Here is a 20,030-nt window from a genome sequence, read left to right on the forward strand (position 1 = left end):
TTTTTATCTGTACAGGTTTGAGTATTGTGATGCATGGAGTATTTCTAAAGTGATTTTTTATTGAAATATTTAAATCATAAAAAGAAAAATTAAAAAAATAATTTAATATTTTTTCTTATAAAGCATGTTTTTAAAATACATAAAAAAATTGAAATTATGGTACCCTGAAATACTTGAAACAATTCCATCAATCTTAAAGAGAGATATGAACAATTTTTAAATTTAAAAAGGGTTTAGAAATATGATTGTATTAGTATTTTTAAAAAATTTAAAAAAAAATTAAAATTATTTTTTTTATATTTGTTTTGGATTATTTTGATGCGCTGGTCTTTAAAATAATTTTAAAAAAATAAAAAAAATATATTATTTTAATATATTTTAGCACAAAAAATACTTTAAAAAACAACTATAAGCACTTTAAAAATAATTGTAAGTTGGGTCTCCTTATTCCTGTTATTTAAAAAGAATATTTCTTGTTGTACATTAGACTTATTTTGATCATTTAGTTATCTAATTCTATCTTCTTATAATTCTCAAAATAATAATTCTCAAAATAAAATGTGAAGCATTGTATTATTTGTTCTAAGTGTGCGACATTCTAATCATGGTATAGGACATAATAAGCTATATGTATATAATGTAATGTTTGTTATCATAGAGACATATTTGTTATCATGAAAATGGTGGCTCTTTTTTAAAACATTTTTGTTTAAATTTTTTTTATTATTGTTTAAAATTTATTTTTAATATTATCTTATTAAACAAATAAAAAAATATATTATAGTGCCTCGATACTACACACTATAATTTTGATTGGCTTGGAACCTTCGGAGATAATCAACGAAAAGGGACATTTTGCTTCATCTCTAGCAACTCTAAACTGTAGAGATGCAAATACTTATGTCTGTGAAGTTTCGGTAGAGAGTACTTCACTCTTAAAACATGAAAAAAAAAAAAAAACTTAAGGCTGTGTTCATTTTTACAAAATATTTTTTTGTTTGTATTTCTAGTTTTATTTATTTATTATGAAAATATTTCTCGATGGATTATTGTTTCTTACGGTGGAAATTTTGAGAGATAATTATTTTGATTTTCTTTAATTTTCTAGATGATCGGAGAAACAGAAAAAATCCATTTAAAACAAAAAAAAAATTCAATTAATAAACTCGTTTTCTCTGATTTTATACGAAAATACCTCGAACAATTCTTTTTGCACACGCATCAATAATTGCTGATGATGGATTTTAAAAATCGAGTTGAAAACCATGTGGTAAAGGCCCGCACAGGATGCCTGGAGAGCCCAGTTACCCATCTCTCTGCTCTAGCCATAGGCTGCGAGGCGGGAAGGCAAGAAAACATTGAAAGCCATGAAAATGGCCGGAAATTGTGGACCTCAGAAAACAATTTCCGGTTTCGAAGACAAAAAAGGGACGACAAAGGTCGTAATTTTTTGGGAAACTCGCCCCCTCCGGGACCCATCCAGTTGGTTTCCATTTTGCATTGGAACCCTTTTCCCATCATTGCACCCCATAATACATAAGCTCTCCACCTCCCTACTTTTCCACTCCATCTGCTACTGAACAATTAATCGTTTATTATTTTGAGTTTTATTAATATAAAAATACCATATTCCGTTGTAGTTTTAAATTTTTTAATATTTTTTAAGTTTTAGATTAATTAATTCACTCACCTTATGAAGCTGGGATTAATTAAGAATAATAGGGAAAGGAAAGATAGAAAGAAGAAAATTAAGATTGTTTACATGTCCAATGGGAAAGGAAGAAAAGAACCAACAGATTTTCTGTGTCTTTATCTGAAAAGCTTGCATCAAACAACCCAGTAAAGAAAAACAGAGAGCCTCTTTCTTTCCCTCCCTCCCCCTCTCTGTGACCGTGTGCCATCATGTTATGTCACGGGTTACTGTCATCTACTCTTCTTCTGCTTACCTTTGTCTTCTTTACTTCTTCAGCATCCGTTCCCCACTCACATGGTGCTTCTGTTCCCTTCCCTTCCTTCCTCGCTCTACCCCCTGCTGGTACACTTCTTCTCTCTTAACTTTTCTGTTAAGTTCCGCTGTTTCATCAACTTCTGTTTGGTTACTGAGAAAATGTAGCAAGAAAAAAGAGGACTGGAGAGTTATACTTTAGTGTTTCAACACTTTTATGTGACCCCACTAAAATGCGCATGTTGAAACTTTTTTACTTGATTATTGCAAGTTTTCATGCTTCTTGGAAGCCTAAACTAACACACTTAGCTTTGCAAAATTTTGTTTTTTTTCTTTTGTTTTTCTGAATTTTCTAAGCTACCAAGCAGAAAATCTTTACTTTACTCACCTTTGATGTTTGCATATAAAGTTGTATCATTTTGTGTTGATTTTGCAATGCAGTGGCAGGGAGAGCAGATGAAGCTAAGTATGAAGTGGAGTTCTCATGGGGGACAAGGAGGCCTGTGGTGGAGGCACCCATCGGTGAACCTGTTGATAACTCACCAGTACTGTTGTTAGCTCCAAAGAGGACTTACAGAAAAGACCCTCTTAATGATTTCAAAAGATACACTGGAGGATGGAATATCAGTGATCGTCATTACTGGGCTGTAAGTTTATTCATCAACGGTCACACCCCGCTAGCATTCATCTTTCTTTGTCTTTTTAGGTTGTTCATTGATGATTATGTACTGTTGTTGTTGTAGACGTGTAGGGTTTCAATCTTTCTTAATTACCAGTTGACAATTACTAGATTGGATCTTACATTTGTAACATGTTGTCAGCATGCCGATATGCTATGCAGAGAAAGAAGTAAATGTAATGTACTAGTTTATGGTCAGGGTGCTTTAGAGACTATGTATGAAATGAATGTCATAATTGTTTGTGATGGAGGAAAGATCCCAATTTGCATTCATTAATAGAACTGGAAAAAATATGCAGAGTTTAGCAACATTCAATCATTAATTGCTGATTTCTCTAATCTTTTAATCAAGAAAAATACCAATAATCTTAGAATCTTGTTGAAATCAGTATAAATACTTTTCATTACAGTTTGTTGAAGATAACAAATTGCTAGTTCTGATATCCGATATCGTTATGAGAATGATTGTGACGAGGCAGGCTGTTGATATGGTTTGATATCAAGCAGAGTTTAATGCTACTTGCTTGAAATGTGCCTTGCATGTTATCTAAATTCTTGAACCAGAATAATAGTCTTGTCTAGGCAAATGATTCAAGTTAATCAAAATAAAATAACAGCATTAATCAATAATCTACCTTCTAGCAGGTGATGAAAAGTTATTGGTGGATGTTGTAATCGAGGAAAACAATGTAGAGTTATTGAATGGACATTCTGTGTTGGATTTTACTTGTTTGATACTAACCACATTCTAATTGTGTGTTTAGGCTGGATTTTCAGATTTCTTCGAGAGTTCTCTGGTAACTGAAAATTTTGTTTGAATGCAGTCTGTAGGTTTCACTGCAGCTCCTCTGTTTGCTATTGCTGCAGTCTGGTTCCTGGTATTTGGGCTGTGCTTACTCATTGGTTGTCTTTGTCATTTCTGTTGCAAAAGGCAGCGCTATGGCTACTCTCAAACAGCTTATGCTCTCTCCCTCGTTTTCCTCATTCTCTTCAGCATTTGTGCTATGTAGATGCCTCTCTCTCTCTCTCTCTCTCTCACACACACACACACATGCATACATATGTGCATGCACCTGTGTATACATGCATCAATCTATTATGAAGAAACTAATGCTTAATTTTTTGGCCACAGGATTGGATGTGTTGTTCTATATACTGCTCAGGAAAGATTTCACAAAAGCACAACAGAAACTTTGGAGTATGTTGTGAATCAGGCAGACACCACAGTCGATAAACTAAGGGCTGTTTCAGATTTTATTGCTTCAGCCAAGCTAGTTGGAGTTGATGAAGTTTTTCTACCTTCTAATGTCCAAACTGATATTGACCAGATTGGAACAAGAATTAATTCTTCTGCTAGTGTCCTTGCTGACAAAACGGTGGATAATTCAGAAGACATAAAAGATCTCCTGGATTCTGTGTAAGTTGAAGGATACCGAAGCTTATTGTATCTGATTGAGTAGGTCACCTTGATCATATAATGAGCATGTTCATGCAGGAGAGTGGCACTGATTACTACTGCTGCTATTATGCTTCTCCTAACATTTCTTGGATTCTGTAAGGCCTCTTCTTTTTTTCTTGATAAGATAAAGTGTGAATGATTCCAATGTTTAAAAGTTGTTGCAAAGCGCATGTAATGATGTTTTGAGTTTTTGTGTTCTAGTGTTCTCGATTTTCGGCATGCAGTTCCTGGTGTACATGTAAGTGATTTTCTATATCTCAACATTCATGCCCCGTTGTCTAGTAGTCTCAGTATCATTGCATTTAATTGTTACCTGCTCTCGATTGATGAACCTCGTAAAATTGTTGCAGCCTGGTCATCGTTGGATGGATTCTTGTTGCTGGAACATTCATTTTGTGTGGCACATTCCTTCTTCTCCACAAGTAAGTTATATGCTGCTGACTATGCTTATTGGTCCAGTTGCAGATGTCTCCTGCAAGTCTATTTGGTCCACTGAACTAAATTTTTTTGCTGACATTTATCATCTAGTGGGTTGAAACTCACTAGAATACTTTGATTAGTCCTTGTGGTGAGAAATGTGAAGATCATCTTCTTACAGCCTTCTGGTTGGTATTATTTGTAAAGAGAAGACTGATCTGTAGTTACTGTCAACAATTTTCCAAACAGTGAATCTGTCCTGCCATCTGAAACTTAAATATTCTTAGTCCGAAATAATTCTAGTGATCATGTTCGAAACAAGGATCAAACTGTTTGTACCGCATTGGATATCACACCACACATAACATTCATCTCTTTGTTTCAACTATCTCCAAAATGATTCACCTAAATCATGTTCTCATTCATCTTTCATATTCAATTCTGTAACTTCTTTCCCCTCTACTGTTTTGTTTCTGCTTCTATGGTTTCTTTGTCTAATTGTTGAGCCTGTTCACCGTGCTCACTTCAACTGGAAGCATCCTTTTATAGGAGGTGATCACTCTATGAATCCCTTAATAGACTCGAAGTTAAAAGGATCTTAAAGGGTGGTGGATTAATAGAATGCTGTCACGTCATGACACGGATATAGTCTCCAAAATGGACATCGTTAGAATGATGGGGTTGGGATAACAAACACACTGCAAGTGCACTGCCTTTACTTGGTCTTGGAGTGCTATTGTTTCTTAACCTGCAAGCTAGTATGCTTAAGAGAAACTAAAAGTAGTCCTTTTAGATTCCTTATTTCCTTTATAATTCTTCATTTTTCTCTTATTTTTTTTTTTTTTTAATTTCTGATTCCCTCGCCAAATTTCTAATTATTCTTTCTTTTACATGCTAGCGTGGCTGGAGATACTTGTGTCGCTATGGATCATTGGGTGCACAACCCCACTGCTCATACAGCTTTAGACGATATTCTGCCCTGTGTGGACCAAGCAACTACCCAAGATACCTTGATAAAGAGCAAGGAAATCACTTCCCAGCTTGTAGAAGTTGTCAACCAGGTCATCACTAATGTTTCTAATCTCAACTTCTCCCCCAACTTCAAACCAATGTACATCAACCAATCTGGTCCATTGGTGCCAATACTCTGCAACCCGTTTTATGCCGACTTGACGATTCGGCCTTGCAGTGCTGGTGAGGTGGACTTGACCAATGCTACACAGGTAATTAATAGAAGCCAGAAACAATTGAAGTTTTAAGATGCATATGTACTGAAGGAACCATTACTAGGCTATAAAGTAAAGGCAGGATTCGACGAACTCTTGCCAGCCCTTTCATTCTGCCTAAGATTTCCCTTAATAACATTACATCAGCAAAGAAACTGGAGAGTTTTACAAACTCCCTCATGCAAAAAATTGGAAGAATTACTCAACGTTTTTGCTCAACTTGTTCAGGTATGGAGTAGCTATGTGTGTCAGGTTTCACCGACCGGGATATGTGCTACGACAGGACGTTTGACCCCTGCATTCTTCAGCCAGATGTCAGCTGCAATAAATGTGAGCTATGGATTGAATAATTATGCTCCTTTCCTGATGGAGCTAGGAGACTGCACTTTTGCAAGGGAAACATTCAGTGACATATACAAGGATCATTGTCCAGGTCTCAGGAGATACAGTAGATGGATCTACATAGGTTTAGTGATGGTCTCGACTGCAGTTATGCTTTCTCTAATCTTCTGGGTCATATATGGTAGAGAAAGGCGGCACCGTGTGTATTCCAAGCAGCTAGTGTCTGAATCAGCACAGGGGTCGGAAAGGGCAAAAAATTCCTGAGAAATGAAAGTTTAGATCACTTCATCATATTGTTGGCATTTGGTTGAAGAGGTTTTTTCTTCTTCGGTTTGATTTGCTGTTTTGTATACGTGCATTAACGTCTTTTGGTACTTTATCCAATTTATGCTGGAATTGTTGTCAAGTGTAACCTCCATCAACATGTGCTTTAAGCCTGTTTGTGACATTGTTTCAAGCTTTCTAAGAAGAGCAAGGACAAAAATTTGAACAGAGAACGATGATTCGATTTTCTCTCATATCGGTCAAATTCTCAGTGTGAACTGAGGAGACCATTTGCTTGGTCTTGAAAGTTGAAAATGGTAGACGTATGGAACCAGGCAATCTTAAGAACACATTTCTAATACTAATCAGATGCATTCTAGTAAATAAATTACCCTAATGTTGAAACCAGAGAATTTAGAAATTAAAAAAACAAAACGGAAGAAAGAAAGAAAGAAAAGAAAAAACCTAGATGAATTTTCTTCCAAAAAATTTAAAAAAGAATAGAACACCTTGTGTTTCAAAAGCCGCAGTCGACTTTCAACTAATTGCGCTGCTGCCATTTTTTGAGAAAAGATATCATTCAATCCATTATACTATTCTCTCTCGCTGCTTTCTGCAGAGCTCGATGCAAGGTTTTCACACAAGTACACGGGAAAAAATGAAATGGGATGCTGGTCGCATTTATCAGTGGAGCAAAAGCAAAAGTTAGCAGCAGCAACGTTTAAAAACCTCACATGCTCGGTCTTTTGGATCGAGAAGAGTCAAGATTTATCATCTATGTTTTGATTTTTTGGATGTTGTTATATGTATTCATTTAATTTATGAGATATTTAATTGTTGGGGTATTTATGTAGGACGTTAAGTGTATCTATTTAATTTTTACTTGTGATTTTTTTATTTTTAACAGAGTTGTGGAATGTTTACTTTTGTTTTTAATAGTTCCTGGAACATGACCGTCATCATAAATAAATAAATAAATAAAAATTTATTATACATGCTAAAACATTTAATTTTTTTATAGAATAAAATCCAAGAAAATACTGCTTCAACAAAGTTATGTAATTTTATTACTAATAGGTTGAACCAATTTTATTTAATTACGTGATAAAGTTATATTTTTAGAGTATTTTTTTAAATATATTTTTATATTTTTTCTCTTTAAAAATATATTTATTTAAGTTGGATATCAATCACAAGTTACATTGACCTACTAAGCATCCAATATAAGCTATTGATTTCATTGACTAGAAAGAATGAATGAGATTATTATGACTAATTAATTAATTAATTATTCAATCCGAGAGATTTATTTTTAAATTATTTTGATTTTTAGATTTCATCGATAAGGCTTTCTATTTATACTTTGATTTTTATATATATATAAATATATTGAAATAATCTATTTAGTAGAGGGTTTTTCTTTAAAAAATAAAAAGTTACAGCATGCGCGAGTTAGACATCTAGTAATATTAAATAACATGCAAGTTTCACAAGTTTCCTTGTGAAATATCAAAATAGTACAATGTGTGTTAGTGTATATATATAAACCGCTGATAAGTTATAAAAAAAACACATTATAGTATATGATAAAATCTAAAATAAGAAATTATCTTTATATAGTTTAATCATGATTTTTTGATGGATTATTTTTTGGTAATTTTTTAAGGAAAAATACGTATCTTGCAATGTGATATTTAATGACTAAATTGAATTGAATATAACATAATAAATGTCAACAAAAACACGGTATACGTTTCATAGGGATAGTGGCAGCTTCCAAGTGCGACCTTTACAGGAACCTTGGGACGGGGTTCTGCAAAGCGGAGAACTATTCTCATTGACTTTTCTACAAAAATTTAAGCAATGGAGGCAGATGATACGTGTAACATTGTTGACTCAGCTGCCCCAAAAAAAAAAAATCCGTCAAAGAACACTAATTTTCATAGTTTTAATACCTGGACCTGATAATTGGCTTGGTCCAAGACTTGAATTTTGGGTTTTAACCGGTTGTCAGGTTATTTTTTTAAAAAAAAATTAAAATAATATTGTTTTAGTAAAAAAAATAAAAATCAACGGGTTTGTGACCGGGTCTTGACCGGGTCAATCGGCTCTCAGGTCAATCTACCAGGTCAGCCGAGTCACACCGAGTTTTTTTTATTATTATTTTTTCTTCAACTCGTTTCGGTTTCAGCCCCGGATGAGTCGAATCCCGGGTCGACCTGCCGGACCGGATTTCAAAACTATTATCAAGAAAGGGCTAAAACAAAAATCATAATCAAGGAAAGGCTACAATAAATATCACCTTGGGACGGGGTCCTGCAAAGCGGAGAACTATTCTCTTTGACTTTTCTACATAATCTTTCCAGATGGCCCCTTCAACAAGCAACAGCGACTTGGTGGGCTACGAGGCCGACTTTTGACTGCCCTCCATTTCTTTGAAAAACAAGGGGGTCCCATTCCTCGGTTACTTAACTTGCCAGCTTTGGACCCACCGTAAATACTAGAGGCTCAGCTTTTCTTATCTTTTAGACTACGCATTTAGGAAATCAATTTATTCGCCTCTCCTTTTCAATTCAGCCACATCATTTCTCACGCGCTTTGCCTGCGGGGTCTATCAGATTTTTTAACATAAAAAATATTTAAGTATTATTAATAACTTTTTTTAATTAAAATAAAAACAGTATAAAAATTGATTTAACATGAACATGATTCAGTAACCAAGAAAAAGTAAAAATATAATTTAATTCACAATAAATATTTAATATAAGGTTTTTTAATAAATATCGAGAAAATAATATATTGAATTAATTTTGATCAACCCATCAATTTACATATCAAATCATAAAATCATGATAACCTTGTGAAAAACAAATCGAAAAAAATTATAAAGTTTAATTTTCAATAAACTAAATATTGAATGATAAAATTAAAAAAAATAATTAAAAAATGGACCTAGAAAATAACTCGTGTCAACTCATGTTAACCTGTCAAGTCTACAATCTAGGTTTCGAGATTGGGATACCCGGATTAAAATAAATTATGAAATGCAGTTCTCAATTAACCGATATTGAAAGAAAAAATAAAAAATAATCAATTAAAAAAATCTCATAAAAAATAACTTGAGTCAATCAGGATTAATACATCAAATCCTTGACTTATGACCCAGGTTATGAGATAAAAATAACCTCATAGAAAATAAACTGAAATAAATCGCAAAGTGTAATTCTTAATTAATTCAATATTGAATAATAAAATTAAAAAAAAAAACTTAAATAATCTGTCAAATCTGCAGTTTAGGTCATGAGTATGAGATACACCCGTAAAAGTAAATTAAAAAAAGATAAGCAAAATCCCCTATAAATGTAATATTAAAAAAATAAATAAAAAATATTATAATTAATAGTATAATGTGAGGAGATGTATAGTTTTTGTTTTTTTTTTGTTGTTAACTATTCATATCGCCTTTTAATTATTTTTTACTGTAGATATGTGGAATTTCTAAGACCTTCACGTCTTTGATATAGTAAAATAAAAAAATTTATAAATTTATTTTTAAGATTTATAAAAAAATTATTTTATTGTCTAAATTGAAATTTTAATGTTCACTACTAGAAAGAAAGTGTAATTTATATATGTCACATAGGATTTTTTTTTTAAAAAAAAAATTCTATATACAATACAATTTTATTTTCAAACGCTACTTACCAATTATGAGAATTTGACATGATAATAAATAAATAAAAACTAGAAAAATCTTATTTCGAGACCTGAAGTTTATATCAAATTGATATATTTACTATATACAGACAATTATAAGAGACAATTCAATCCAACAACCTTCAGTTCTCGAAAAACACGAACCTTGTCGAAGTGGAAAATATTAGCCACATGTCAAACACCCCATGCCTCGCAAGCTCGCTCCCACTTTTCAAATTAACCATATGAGAGATCGAGGAATCGAGCCCCGTGATGCCACAGTATAGAGCTAAGATCTTGAATTTAATATATAAATAATTTACGTGGTAACCTCATTTTTATGCAAAAATAAAAAAATTTGTATGCAACCCTGCAATAAAAATTACATAAATAATAATTCAAGGGTGTAACTTAATTAATCAGACTCTAAATTTATTATCTAAATATCACTAGTTCGAATCTCATAAATTTCAGAGTCATTAAAAACTTATGTGATATTTTAAGGTTCGTGGGATTAATCGAGATGTACGCAAGTTAACCCGAATATCTACATTAATAAATAAATAAATAAGACTTGAATGGAAGGTTAATAGCTTGAAGATGAAGCACTAAGCATAGTCGTGATGCATTATAAAAATGGACTGGAATCACATAGATGGACTTTCGAGAAAAGGTAAGCATCAATATACATTTTCTTTTTTCTCATTATGAAGTTTAAGATTCCATTCTAAACAACATTTCATAAAAAAAGTTATTTATTTTTAAATTATTTTGTGAATTTTTGGGCCAATGATGCATTATTGCGCTCCGAAAACTCCATGTCTCCCGCCACATAACAATGCAACTAATTTCAACCAACCTTTCTCCATTTCCCCAACCGCAAACCACCATGTGAGGGGAGGGCATCTCTCTTTTCCCAACTGTCACGCATCTTTTTTTTCTTTAAATCAATGATCTATAATGTAGAATCCAGCCACTCAGATCTCCTTTCGTGATTGGCGGAGAGTGCCTGCCACCATTCCACCACCTTCTTTTCACGGTCGAATATTTTAGAGCTAATTTCTTGCTATTTTATATTATACTAGTTCTTCATCTTGTCAATTCATAATGATTGGATCGAGAAGCACAATAATCACGGGCCCTTCAATTTGTCATTATATTTACCTCAAAAAATATTAAATTCATATTTTAAAAAAATATATTTGGTGTACTAATATTATAAATAAAAAATTAAAAAATATATTTTTAACTAAAAAAACATGTTTAAAAACATATTGCATCACAATATTAAATATGCATTAAATCTAAAATAAAATAAATCATTTTCAATAAAACTTTTTGTATTTTTTCTTAGACCTCGTTTGTTTGCTGGAAAATAATTTTATTTTCAAAAATAAATTCCGGAAAAGTGAACTATTTTTTGATATTTGATAGTGTAATGGAAAATAAGTTGGAAAACACTTTCTATTGTTTGATTATGTTATCAAAAATGAGTTAGAAAATAACTTATTAATATTTTATTTTTTTTCAAGTTTATTAAAATAATAAAGAACAAATCTTACAAATTAAAAAGTTTAAATGATAATGAAATTGAAAAAAAAATATAATTTTATAAATTATCTCAAATAAAATAAATAATAATTAAAATAATAGATATCAAATCTAACAAATAAAAAAATTAAAAGATAAAAAAATTAAAATAATAATAATAATCATTTTATAAATTATTTCAAATAAAATAAGTAACAATCAAAAAAATAAGAATAAAATTTGATATATAAAAAATTTCAATTAAAAAATAATAAGAGAAATGCAAATAACAATTAAAAAAATAAGGACCAAAGTTAATATAAAAATTAAATTTAAAGAGATAAAATTAAAAAAAAATTCAAAAAAAAAAATATATAGCAATTAAAATATGATATAATTAGTAAATAATATGATATTTTTTTTTTTTTTTAACAACTTTTATAAAGTGTTTTCCGCCAAAATAAAAGGAAAATACTTTTTTTGAAACCAAGTCAAATTTGTTTTTGACTGAAAAGTATTTTTGTGAACCAACTTTTATAATGATAGATAAAAATTTAAAAAATAATTTTAAAAAAACCATTTTTCATCGAACAGGCCCCCAAAATCTCCTTTTGAATCTCAAATTGAAATGATACCAATGGTGACAAAAATAAACCGACTACCGGAGAGATAATCAGATAGTTTCAGACTTTCAGTTCCACCTAACTCGCATTAGAAACCACAACTGCAATTCTACGTTAACTGCTTGGATTTTTGGCTTCGCCATCTGCCTTCTTTTCAGACTGCCTCGTTAAAAAGGGACGCCAATTTTATTTTTTATTATTTTTATCAAATGGCTTCAAGCCCGTCTGTCTGTAAAATGTTCATGGGACGTTGGATCCTCTCCAAGATATGGATACACTGACCACCGGCGGCTAGTAGCATGAACATTAGCCGGCTATACATATAATATTATTAACGTCGTTGATATCTAGTAAACAAGGTTTATAAAGACAGCTAATGTGCTTAATCATGGTACAAAACTTAGCCGAAACTTCATTAAAATTTAAATTATGCAGATCGGACAAAAGTTTTGTCTGGTTGTATTATTTTTCCTACACTAATACCACAAGGATTAATCTATGATCTTTATTTTTATCTTTGATACTATGGCATGCTATCGTGGTTATAACACCTGTTCCCTGTCTAGTTGGCTAATTAAGTAATTTATTAATATAAAATATAGTTTGGGTTGAGTTTTGTTTAAAATTACTCTAAGCTGACCTAAACCTAATTAAACAAGAATAAAATTATTTAAAACGATGTTATTTTATTTAAAAATAAATTAAAATAATATTATTTTAGAATTAACCTGTTAAATTTATATTCCGAGATAGATTAAGTCAAGTTTTACTACGGGAGAATACTGTTAGGGTTTATGAAAATGTAAACTACCTTGCTCTTATCTTTCAAGGCTGGCAAATAAACTTAAAAATTCATGATCTCCGACAATTTGGCAATACTAAAATAAAGGTCAAGTTCAATCATTTTCAATTACAATCACTTTGTATACAAAATATCCCCAAATACTTGGTATTTAAAAATCTGTCTACTCAATATCATTGTCTCAGAGGGTTTAACAATTTTACAACATTATTTATTTTCACCTTGGAATTTTCAATAGCTTAGGATAACGTCCCTTGTAGATCATAATATTATATAAAGTTTCGAGCCTTATCCACCCAAGAGACCGCTGAAACCACGAGAAGGCTGAGGCGAGGCCGTGAGGAATCAAGAAGAAATAAAATACTAGCGGTGCTAGCTGTTAACCTCCTCAGGCGAGCCAAGGAAACGTTAAAGAAAAGGGAGGAGGGCATTGATATGGATCTGTTTTGATATTTTGAAGGAGGTATGTTTATTTTTATGTTTTAAAAATGTTTTTTTTTAAATTTAATTTATTTTTTATTTTTTATTAACTTTAAAATAATATATTTTTAATGTTATCAAATCATTTTAATATGTTAATGTTAAAAATAATTTTTTAAAAATAAAAAAATATCATTATATATTGTAACATTAAAAAATTTATTTAAAAAAACTAGAATAACCGCAAAACAAGCTTTAAAGTTCAAACAATTTCATAATTGAAACTTGCTGTTTCTGTGGGAATATTGTCTGCAGAGTTAAAACAACTCTAATTACGACAAGGTTAAGGACACGTACAGGGTGGATGCCATTTTAAAAAACCTGAGCGGCTGAGCCCTCAGTTTCTCCGGTTTATTTTTCTCACAGCCAATGTAGCTTGGACAGGTGGTATTGACAGCTTACGACCGGTGATCCAACAATGCACCGGACAAGTTGGTGGCGAGGGCCCAAGGAGTGGCTAGGGTTTTAAAGGTGGGAGTTAAAAATTAATTATGATAAACTTAAATAACATTGATGTAGTTTTTTATTTTTACACTTTAAAAATATTTTAAAAAAAATAATTTTTTTATTTGAAATTAATATTTTTTAATATTTTTAAATCATTTTAATGTACTGATTTTAAAAATAATTTTTTTAAAAATAAAAAAAATTATTTTAATATATTTTCAAGCAAAAATAATTTTAAAAAAACAACTATTATCATACTCATAAACATAACTACAAGTAGTGTTTGCAACTGAAATTTATGTTGTTTTGTTTGTATTTATGTTTTTTAAAAATTATTTTATTATTTTAAATTATTTTTTATATTTTTAAATCATTTTGATGAGTTAATATTAAATATAAATTTTTAAAAAATAAAATATATTTTAAAAAATAACTACAATTATATTTCTAATAAAAAAAAAAATTATCTTTCGGAGTAATTACGTGGGCCGCTAGTTCTGCGGAATCTTGACTGTTTGACTGTCAGGTAATAAAAGGTAACAAAATCTGAGTAGATAAAAGTTGAAACCATGGTTGTAAAACAGATCAAGGGCAGGTTGAGCTACATTCCAGATTACGGGTCAGAGTCAACTAAAAAATTATTTTAAAAAATAAAAATAGCATCCTCTTTAATCAATTTTTTTAAAATCAATTAATTTTTTATTGTATCAAGAGTAGATCAATAAGTCAATCTGATTTTTTTCCTTTTTATTTTTTTAATCCAAATCAATTCAAATCTCAAATCAAAGTGAATCCGAGATAAATCACTGTATTAATCTAAGTTTTACAATTTAAAACTTGAAAATAAATTATGTCTAAACTGGCAATGCAGTTGATTCAAAATATAGAAAACAAATCCTGAGGGATTAGTTAAATCTTAAGTTTGTTCATGTAGAAAATAAAATGCTATTTAGAATATAATTTCAAACCGCATCATAAACTCATTTACAAAATTCTTTTTTTTTACATCTCGCATTAATACAAATTATTTTAAAAAAACAAAAAAAAAAACATCTAACATCGATTCAACACATTTCAAAAAATAAAGTTTCAGGACAACGCCCCGTTTGGGAAAAATGGAAAGGAAAGGGACAGTTTAAGAGTTACCCATAAAACTCCTCTAACAATGGCATCGATGGGTAATTTCGAAGAAACTAGGAAACCACCACTAAATTCTCGTACTTACAAAACTGACCGTTTCCCAAAACTTTACACATGGCAGCTTTAGCAGTTGCCCAGAAACGCAGGTATCTAAACGGCTCCTTTTCTCGTTGCCTTGCTGTTCACATCGCAAAATCCTAACCGTCAGATCAGAATCGACACCCCCTTACTCCACCCTTAGTTAGACTCACCGCATCTTAACCATAGTTAACTCAACAGACACAAACTTAAATCCCTAAGAAGACCCCTCCAACACCCATTATTTTCACCCATACCCTCCTCCCTCCTACCTATAAATACAACCTTGGAGACTCGCAAGGTTTGCTGAACCAATTCCCCAAAACCCCCCTTTAAAAAAGAAAAGAAAATCTCCTTGTTCTTCTTCTACTTCCTCTGTCTCCTCAACTAAGAAAAAAATACTGCAAGCTTTTATTCTTCAACAATGGCGACCTCTTCTTCACAGTCGAGAAGATCAAGCGGTCCTGTCTTACGATCTCTATCACCCCGTGGAAAATTACCAACACACTATAATAACAGTTTGTCTTCTTCATCAGCTTCTGCTTTTGCTTCCTCCACAAGTTCGAGTTTTTATTCTCCACCATCCACATTTTTTCAGAATTCTCATCAACGATCAGCGTCCCCGACTCGTGTCAATCTTTGCTCAACATCTCTCTCGCCTTCTTTTCGTTTTTCTATTGACCGATCCATCTCTCCTAATCGGTCAATATCCGTTTCGAAAAAGAATCATAGCCATCCGATCTCGGCTCCGAAGAGAACCTGCATGTGCTCGCCGACAACTCATCGAGGCTCGTTTCGGTGTAGTCTGCATAAAAACACTCGGAGCTCAACCAATCGGGCCCCGTTTACTCCAAACCGGTTGAATATGCGGCGGTCTGCGATGACGAATTCGCTGGTTAGAATCGGTGGCGTTGAAGGCGAATGGGTGAAGAGAGCGTTGACGGCTTTGATAAGGCCTTCATCGCATCAGCAACGGAGGAGAGGCGCCTTCCAGCCGCGGCCTAGTCGGTTATCAATCATATCAAACGCCGATGATGACATTTGTTGATTTTGACGGTTTCAGTTACAGGTTGGTGTTCTTGGTTTCTTTCATATTTTTTGCGGCCATGGTGTGCATAGCTGAGTCAACTCGCTCTGGACGGTGTCGGATCTGCGCGAGGTGGACACATGAGATCCACAATGAGTCGTAACTGGCGGCCGAGCTAGAGACTGAGTGTGCTCGGAAGAGTTAGATTTAGTGTTGGACTTTAGATTGGAAGGGAATCCTTTTCATTGTACATATCAATTGCTATGGAAGGAGATTTTGGGACTTCAATTTCTAAATATTAAATTAAAAATAAGATTAAAATTAAGGGATAGAATTTAATTTTTTAATCCCTATAATCATGGATTAAATCAATTTGATTCCAAAATTTCCCAAAGAGTGATTTCAGATGCGTTCGTGGTGATTGCAGCGTTATGCTTGCCGTTTACCACCGTACCATCACTCGTCGTCCGTTACGTGTGCCGTTACCGTTCATCAGATCGTCGTGTTTGGTGCGAGGTACTTCCTTTCTGTTTCCTTTTTATGGTTATTTTTTATATATATATATTATTAATCATGTTTTTGTTAATTGGTGCAGGAATGTATTTGCCGTAGCGTATTGGTTAGGATTTGGAATCCAAATTTTGTGAACCGATTGGAGATTTGAGAGTTAATTTTCCTCTTGCTTAGCGGGGAGACTAGGGAACCGATCTCGAAGATTTCAACGATAATTAAGCAAGTAATGATGGGCTTAATATTAAATTACAATAATTATGGCAATTTTCGAGGAAAAAATATAATAAGTAAAACAAAAATGGCCTTAAATTGCAAGGAATAATATGGGGAAAAATTATTTGTGAAAGAAAGATTCGATAGCTTGAGACAGCTGGCGCAATGTGTCTGGAGAAAATTCAGGAAAAAATCAACGAATTTTTAAATTTAAAAAGAATCAAATTTGAGAATTTTGAGGAAATAAGAAATAATATCTGTAGGTGCTGTGGAATTGAGAGATGATAATCGGACGAGTGGAAAAATCATTTTGAACAGAAAAAATATTCTGAAGAAATATTTGAAATTAATAAAAAAATTATTTTTATTTTTATTTTTTCCATATTGAAGAATATACCTTGGGCCGAAATCAACAAATAAATTATGAATTTGAAACAGAAGCAGTGGAACGTGCGCCTCGTACGTAAAAGTCAACATTGAGTTGGTCAAATAATCATCCGTGCTCATGAATAAACAGTAAGTTTATATTTTTAGCCAATTTTCATAAATGAAATTTTGTTTACTTTTTGGCTAACCTTTAAACTGGTTTGTAGCCCAAGTTACAGAGTAATACTAGGAGTGGACCCGCGCCATGCCGCTTACTCACGCTATTTAAAAAAAAAAAGATAGTAAAATTTAGGAGCTGTAAACGTATTTTAAATACAAAAGAAAAATTTGTGATCGGTTTAAATTAAATAAGTTATTTTTATTTTAATTATATGATACAAAATATACATCAACAATAAATGAATTAATTTAAATATTTTTTTAGGAAATAAGAGATAATATAGTTTATTCTCAATCTATTAAATACAAAATGTCAAAATTTGATAAAAAAAAATAGACTTTGATCAACTTGACTTAACATAAAAACTTGTAATTCTAATAATTTGGGTTGAGCCTAATTTAGGTTATTCCACCACACTTATGATCAAATCATGAGCTTGAGATAACCAGATAGAGAAAAAAAATCACAAAGTCCATTAAAAAAAATATTAAACGATGAAAGCATAAAAAAAAAAGTCAGCCTATATTAACTTTTCAAACTTGTGATGCAGGTTATTAGATTAGAAACATATTATCTAGAAAAATCATGATAAAGGATGGAATTTTTTTCAAAAAACCTTCAATTATATAAATAAGAACTCAAAATAAAAAATAGCAGTACAAAGAAGATCAAATCTAAATACAAAATAAATCTTACTTTTTATGGAATGATGGGATTAAAAAGAAAAATTATTTTATCAAAAGGACAAAAAAATCAAAAGAATAAAGATCAAAATTAAAATTAAAAATTAAAATAAAAATTTTTGAAGGGTGACATTAAAAAGAAATATCAATTTAACAATAAGAACAACGAAAATCAAAAGAATAATTACCAAATTGAAAAAAATAACACATCACAAATTGGGATTGAATAATGATTTTACAAAACGGTCAGGAACAAAAATTAAAAATAAAAAAAACAAGGGTCAACGTGAATATTTTTGTATATGTTAAAATTTTTCCATTTATAAAGACTTATTTTCGTTTGTTTTTTTTTGCTTGCAAAAATTCATCTCGTAATAGCTAAATTTTATTTTTTTAGGCCTACTTTTTTTTTTCCTAACTGTAATCGTAAAAGCTACTATGATACCAGGCACACACCAAGTAGGGGTGTTCATGGATATAGCTGGGTCGGATTTGAGTTAATAACTGTATTAAATCCAACTTCTAATATTTTATCAATTATAAACTAACTCATTTAATTATGTACATTTCTTGGACCCTAAGAACACCGTTTCTATACCAGACTCTTAACTATAGTGGAATGCTCAACACTATTAGTTTTCTTATCGGATCAAGAGATCAATCTCATCCTTCAACCTGCATTTTTATTTTCACTTTCAAGACAATTTTATCTGACCTGATATCCTTTATAAAAGTTATAGTACTGTATGGGTAGATGATTTTGGACTCTTTAATCCATGATTTTGATGTTCGAGACTTAAAATATGTCTATTAAAGAATCCTGGTGCAGTCAAAATATATGTATATTTTGCATTCATCACTCGTCTTTATATGCATAACCGCCTTTTATTCTCTTGATCTATTTTCCTTTAATTCTCTTCATCAAAATATGCTTAATTACTTATTGATTTTTTATCTCGTACCCGTAGAACCAATGTTCTTGGCAAGTAATGAACTTTGAGTTTCTTCTAGAGTTTGATATACAATTCCAATTTTTATGTTTTGTCAGGAGATCATGAAATAAAAAATAAAAATTTCAAGAATCCAGATTGAACTTTTATTTTTTTAAAAAAATCACAAACCTATGTGTATATATAATATTCATAAAATTTTTATCTTGACTTTATATATGTTCATAAAAATTAAAAAGATCAAGTTTGTATTTTGTAAAATATCAAAAGTTAGATTGAATATAATTATGGTTTAAAACTCGACCCATTATATCTATGAACACTCTAGGTGCCATAACACCCCCAATATTAGGTATAATATGTATACCTTATAACACCATTAATTCTAGTGATATCCCCTCCACTCTTTATAGTAAAAAGATAAGTTATTTTTTGTTATATTAAATAAATATAATAAAAAGCTTTCAAAAGAACTTTAAAGAAGAATTTTTTTAAAATAAAATAAAAATAAAAAATTGGATGCCTAACCATTTAATATAAAAACAAATAAAATGTAAAGTAAACAATATAATTTTAAAATCCAGCTTGGTAGTTAACTCTCAAAGAAATTCAACTAGTTAAACCATGGCAACCCACTAGGGTCAAACCAGGACCCCGATGGCCTTGTCAAACCAGGCAAGAACTTTTTTTTTTTAAAATCACAATTCCTAATTTCTTGGTTTGTTTGTTTCTGTGTTTCAAAAGCATTTTGAAAAAAAATTAAATTTATTTTTAATTTTTTACTAACCTCAAATTAATATGTTTTTAGTATTTTTAAAATTTTGATGTGCTGATGTTAAAAATAATTTTTTTAAAATTAAAAAAAAAACTATTGACATACATTTTGATATAAAAAATTATTTGAAAAACAACCACAATTACAATTTTAAATAAACTCGAATTCACCGATTCAATCTTCCCTTCAATTCA

At 31.2% G+C, this 20,030-nt stretch overlaps 2 protein-coding genes across 2 annotated transcripts; both read left to right on the forward strand.

The window, feature by feature from the left end:
• Window positions 1-1,353: 1,353 nt before the first annotated feature.
• LOC118051179 (uncharacterized) lies at window positions 1,354-6,586 on the forward strand. Its single transcript, XM_035061748.2, has 9 exons — window positions 1,354-2,035; window positions 2,387-2,592; window positions 3,449-3,630; window positions 3,757-4,041; window positions 4,120-4,178; window positions 4,285-4,321; window positions 4,434-4,505; window positions 5,399-5,723; window positions 5,955-6,586. Exons 1-9 carry the CDS (start codon window positions 1,903-1,905, stop codon window positions 6,330-6,332), a joined length of 1,677 nt encoding a protein of 558 aa, XP_034917639.1. The 5' UTR covers window positions 1,354-1,902; the 3' UTR covers window positions 6,333-6,586.
• An 8,833-nt stretch (window positions 6,587-15,419) lies between these two features.
• LOC118051184 (uncharacterized) lies at window positions 15,420-16,443 on the forward strand. Its single transcript, XM_035061752.2, has one exon. It carries the CDS (start codon window positions 15,553-15,555, stop codon window positions 16,174-16,176), a length of 624 nt encoding a protein of 207 aa, XP_034917643.1. The 5' UTR covers window positions 15,420-15,552; the 3' UTR covers window positions 16,177-16,443.
• The last annotated feature ends 3,587 nt before the right edge of the window (window positions 16,444-20,030 follow it).

Source organism: Populus alba, chromosome 18 (genome assembly GCF_005239225.2).
Source record: "Populus alba chromosome 18, ASM523922v2, whole genome shotgun sequence".
In the NCBI taxonomy this organism is placed as follows: domain Eukaryota; kingdom Viridiplantae; phylum Streptophyta; class Magnoliopsida; order Malpighiales; family Salicaceae; genus Populus; species Populus alba.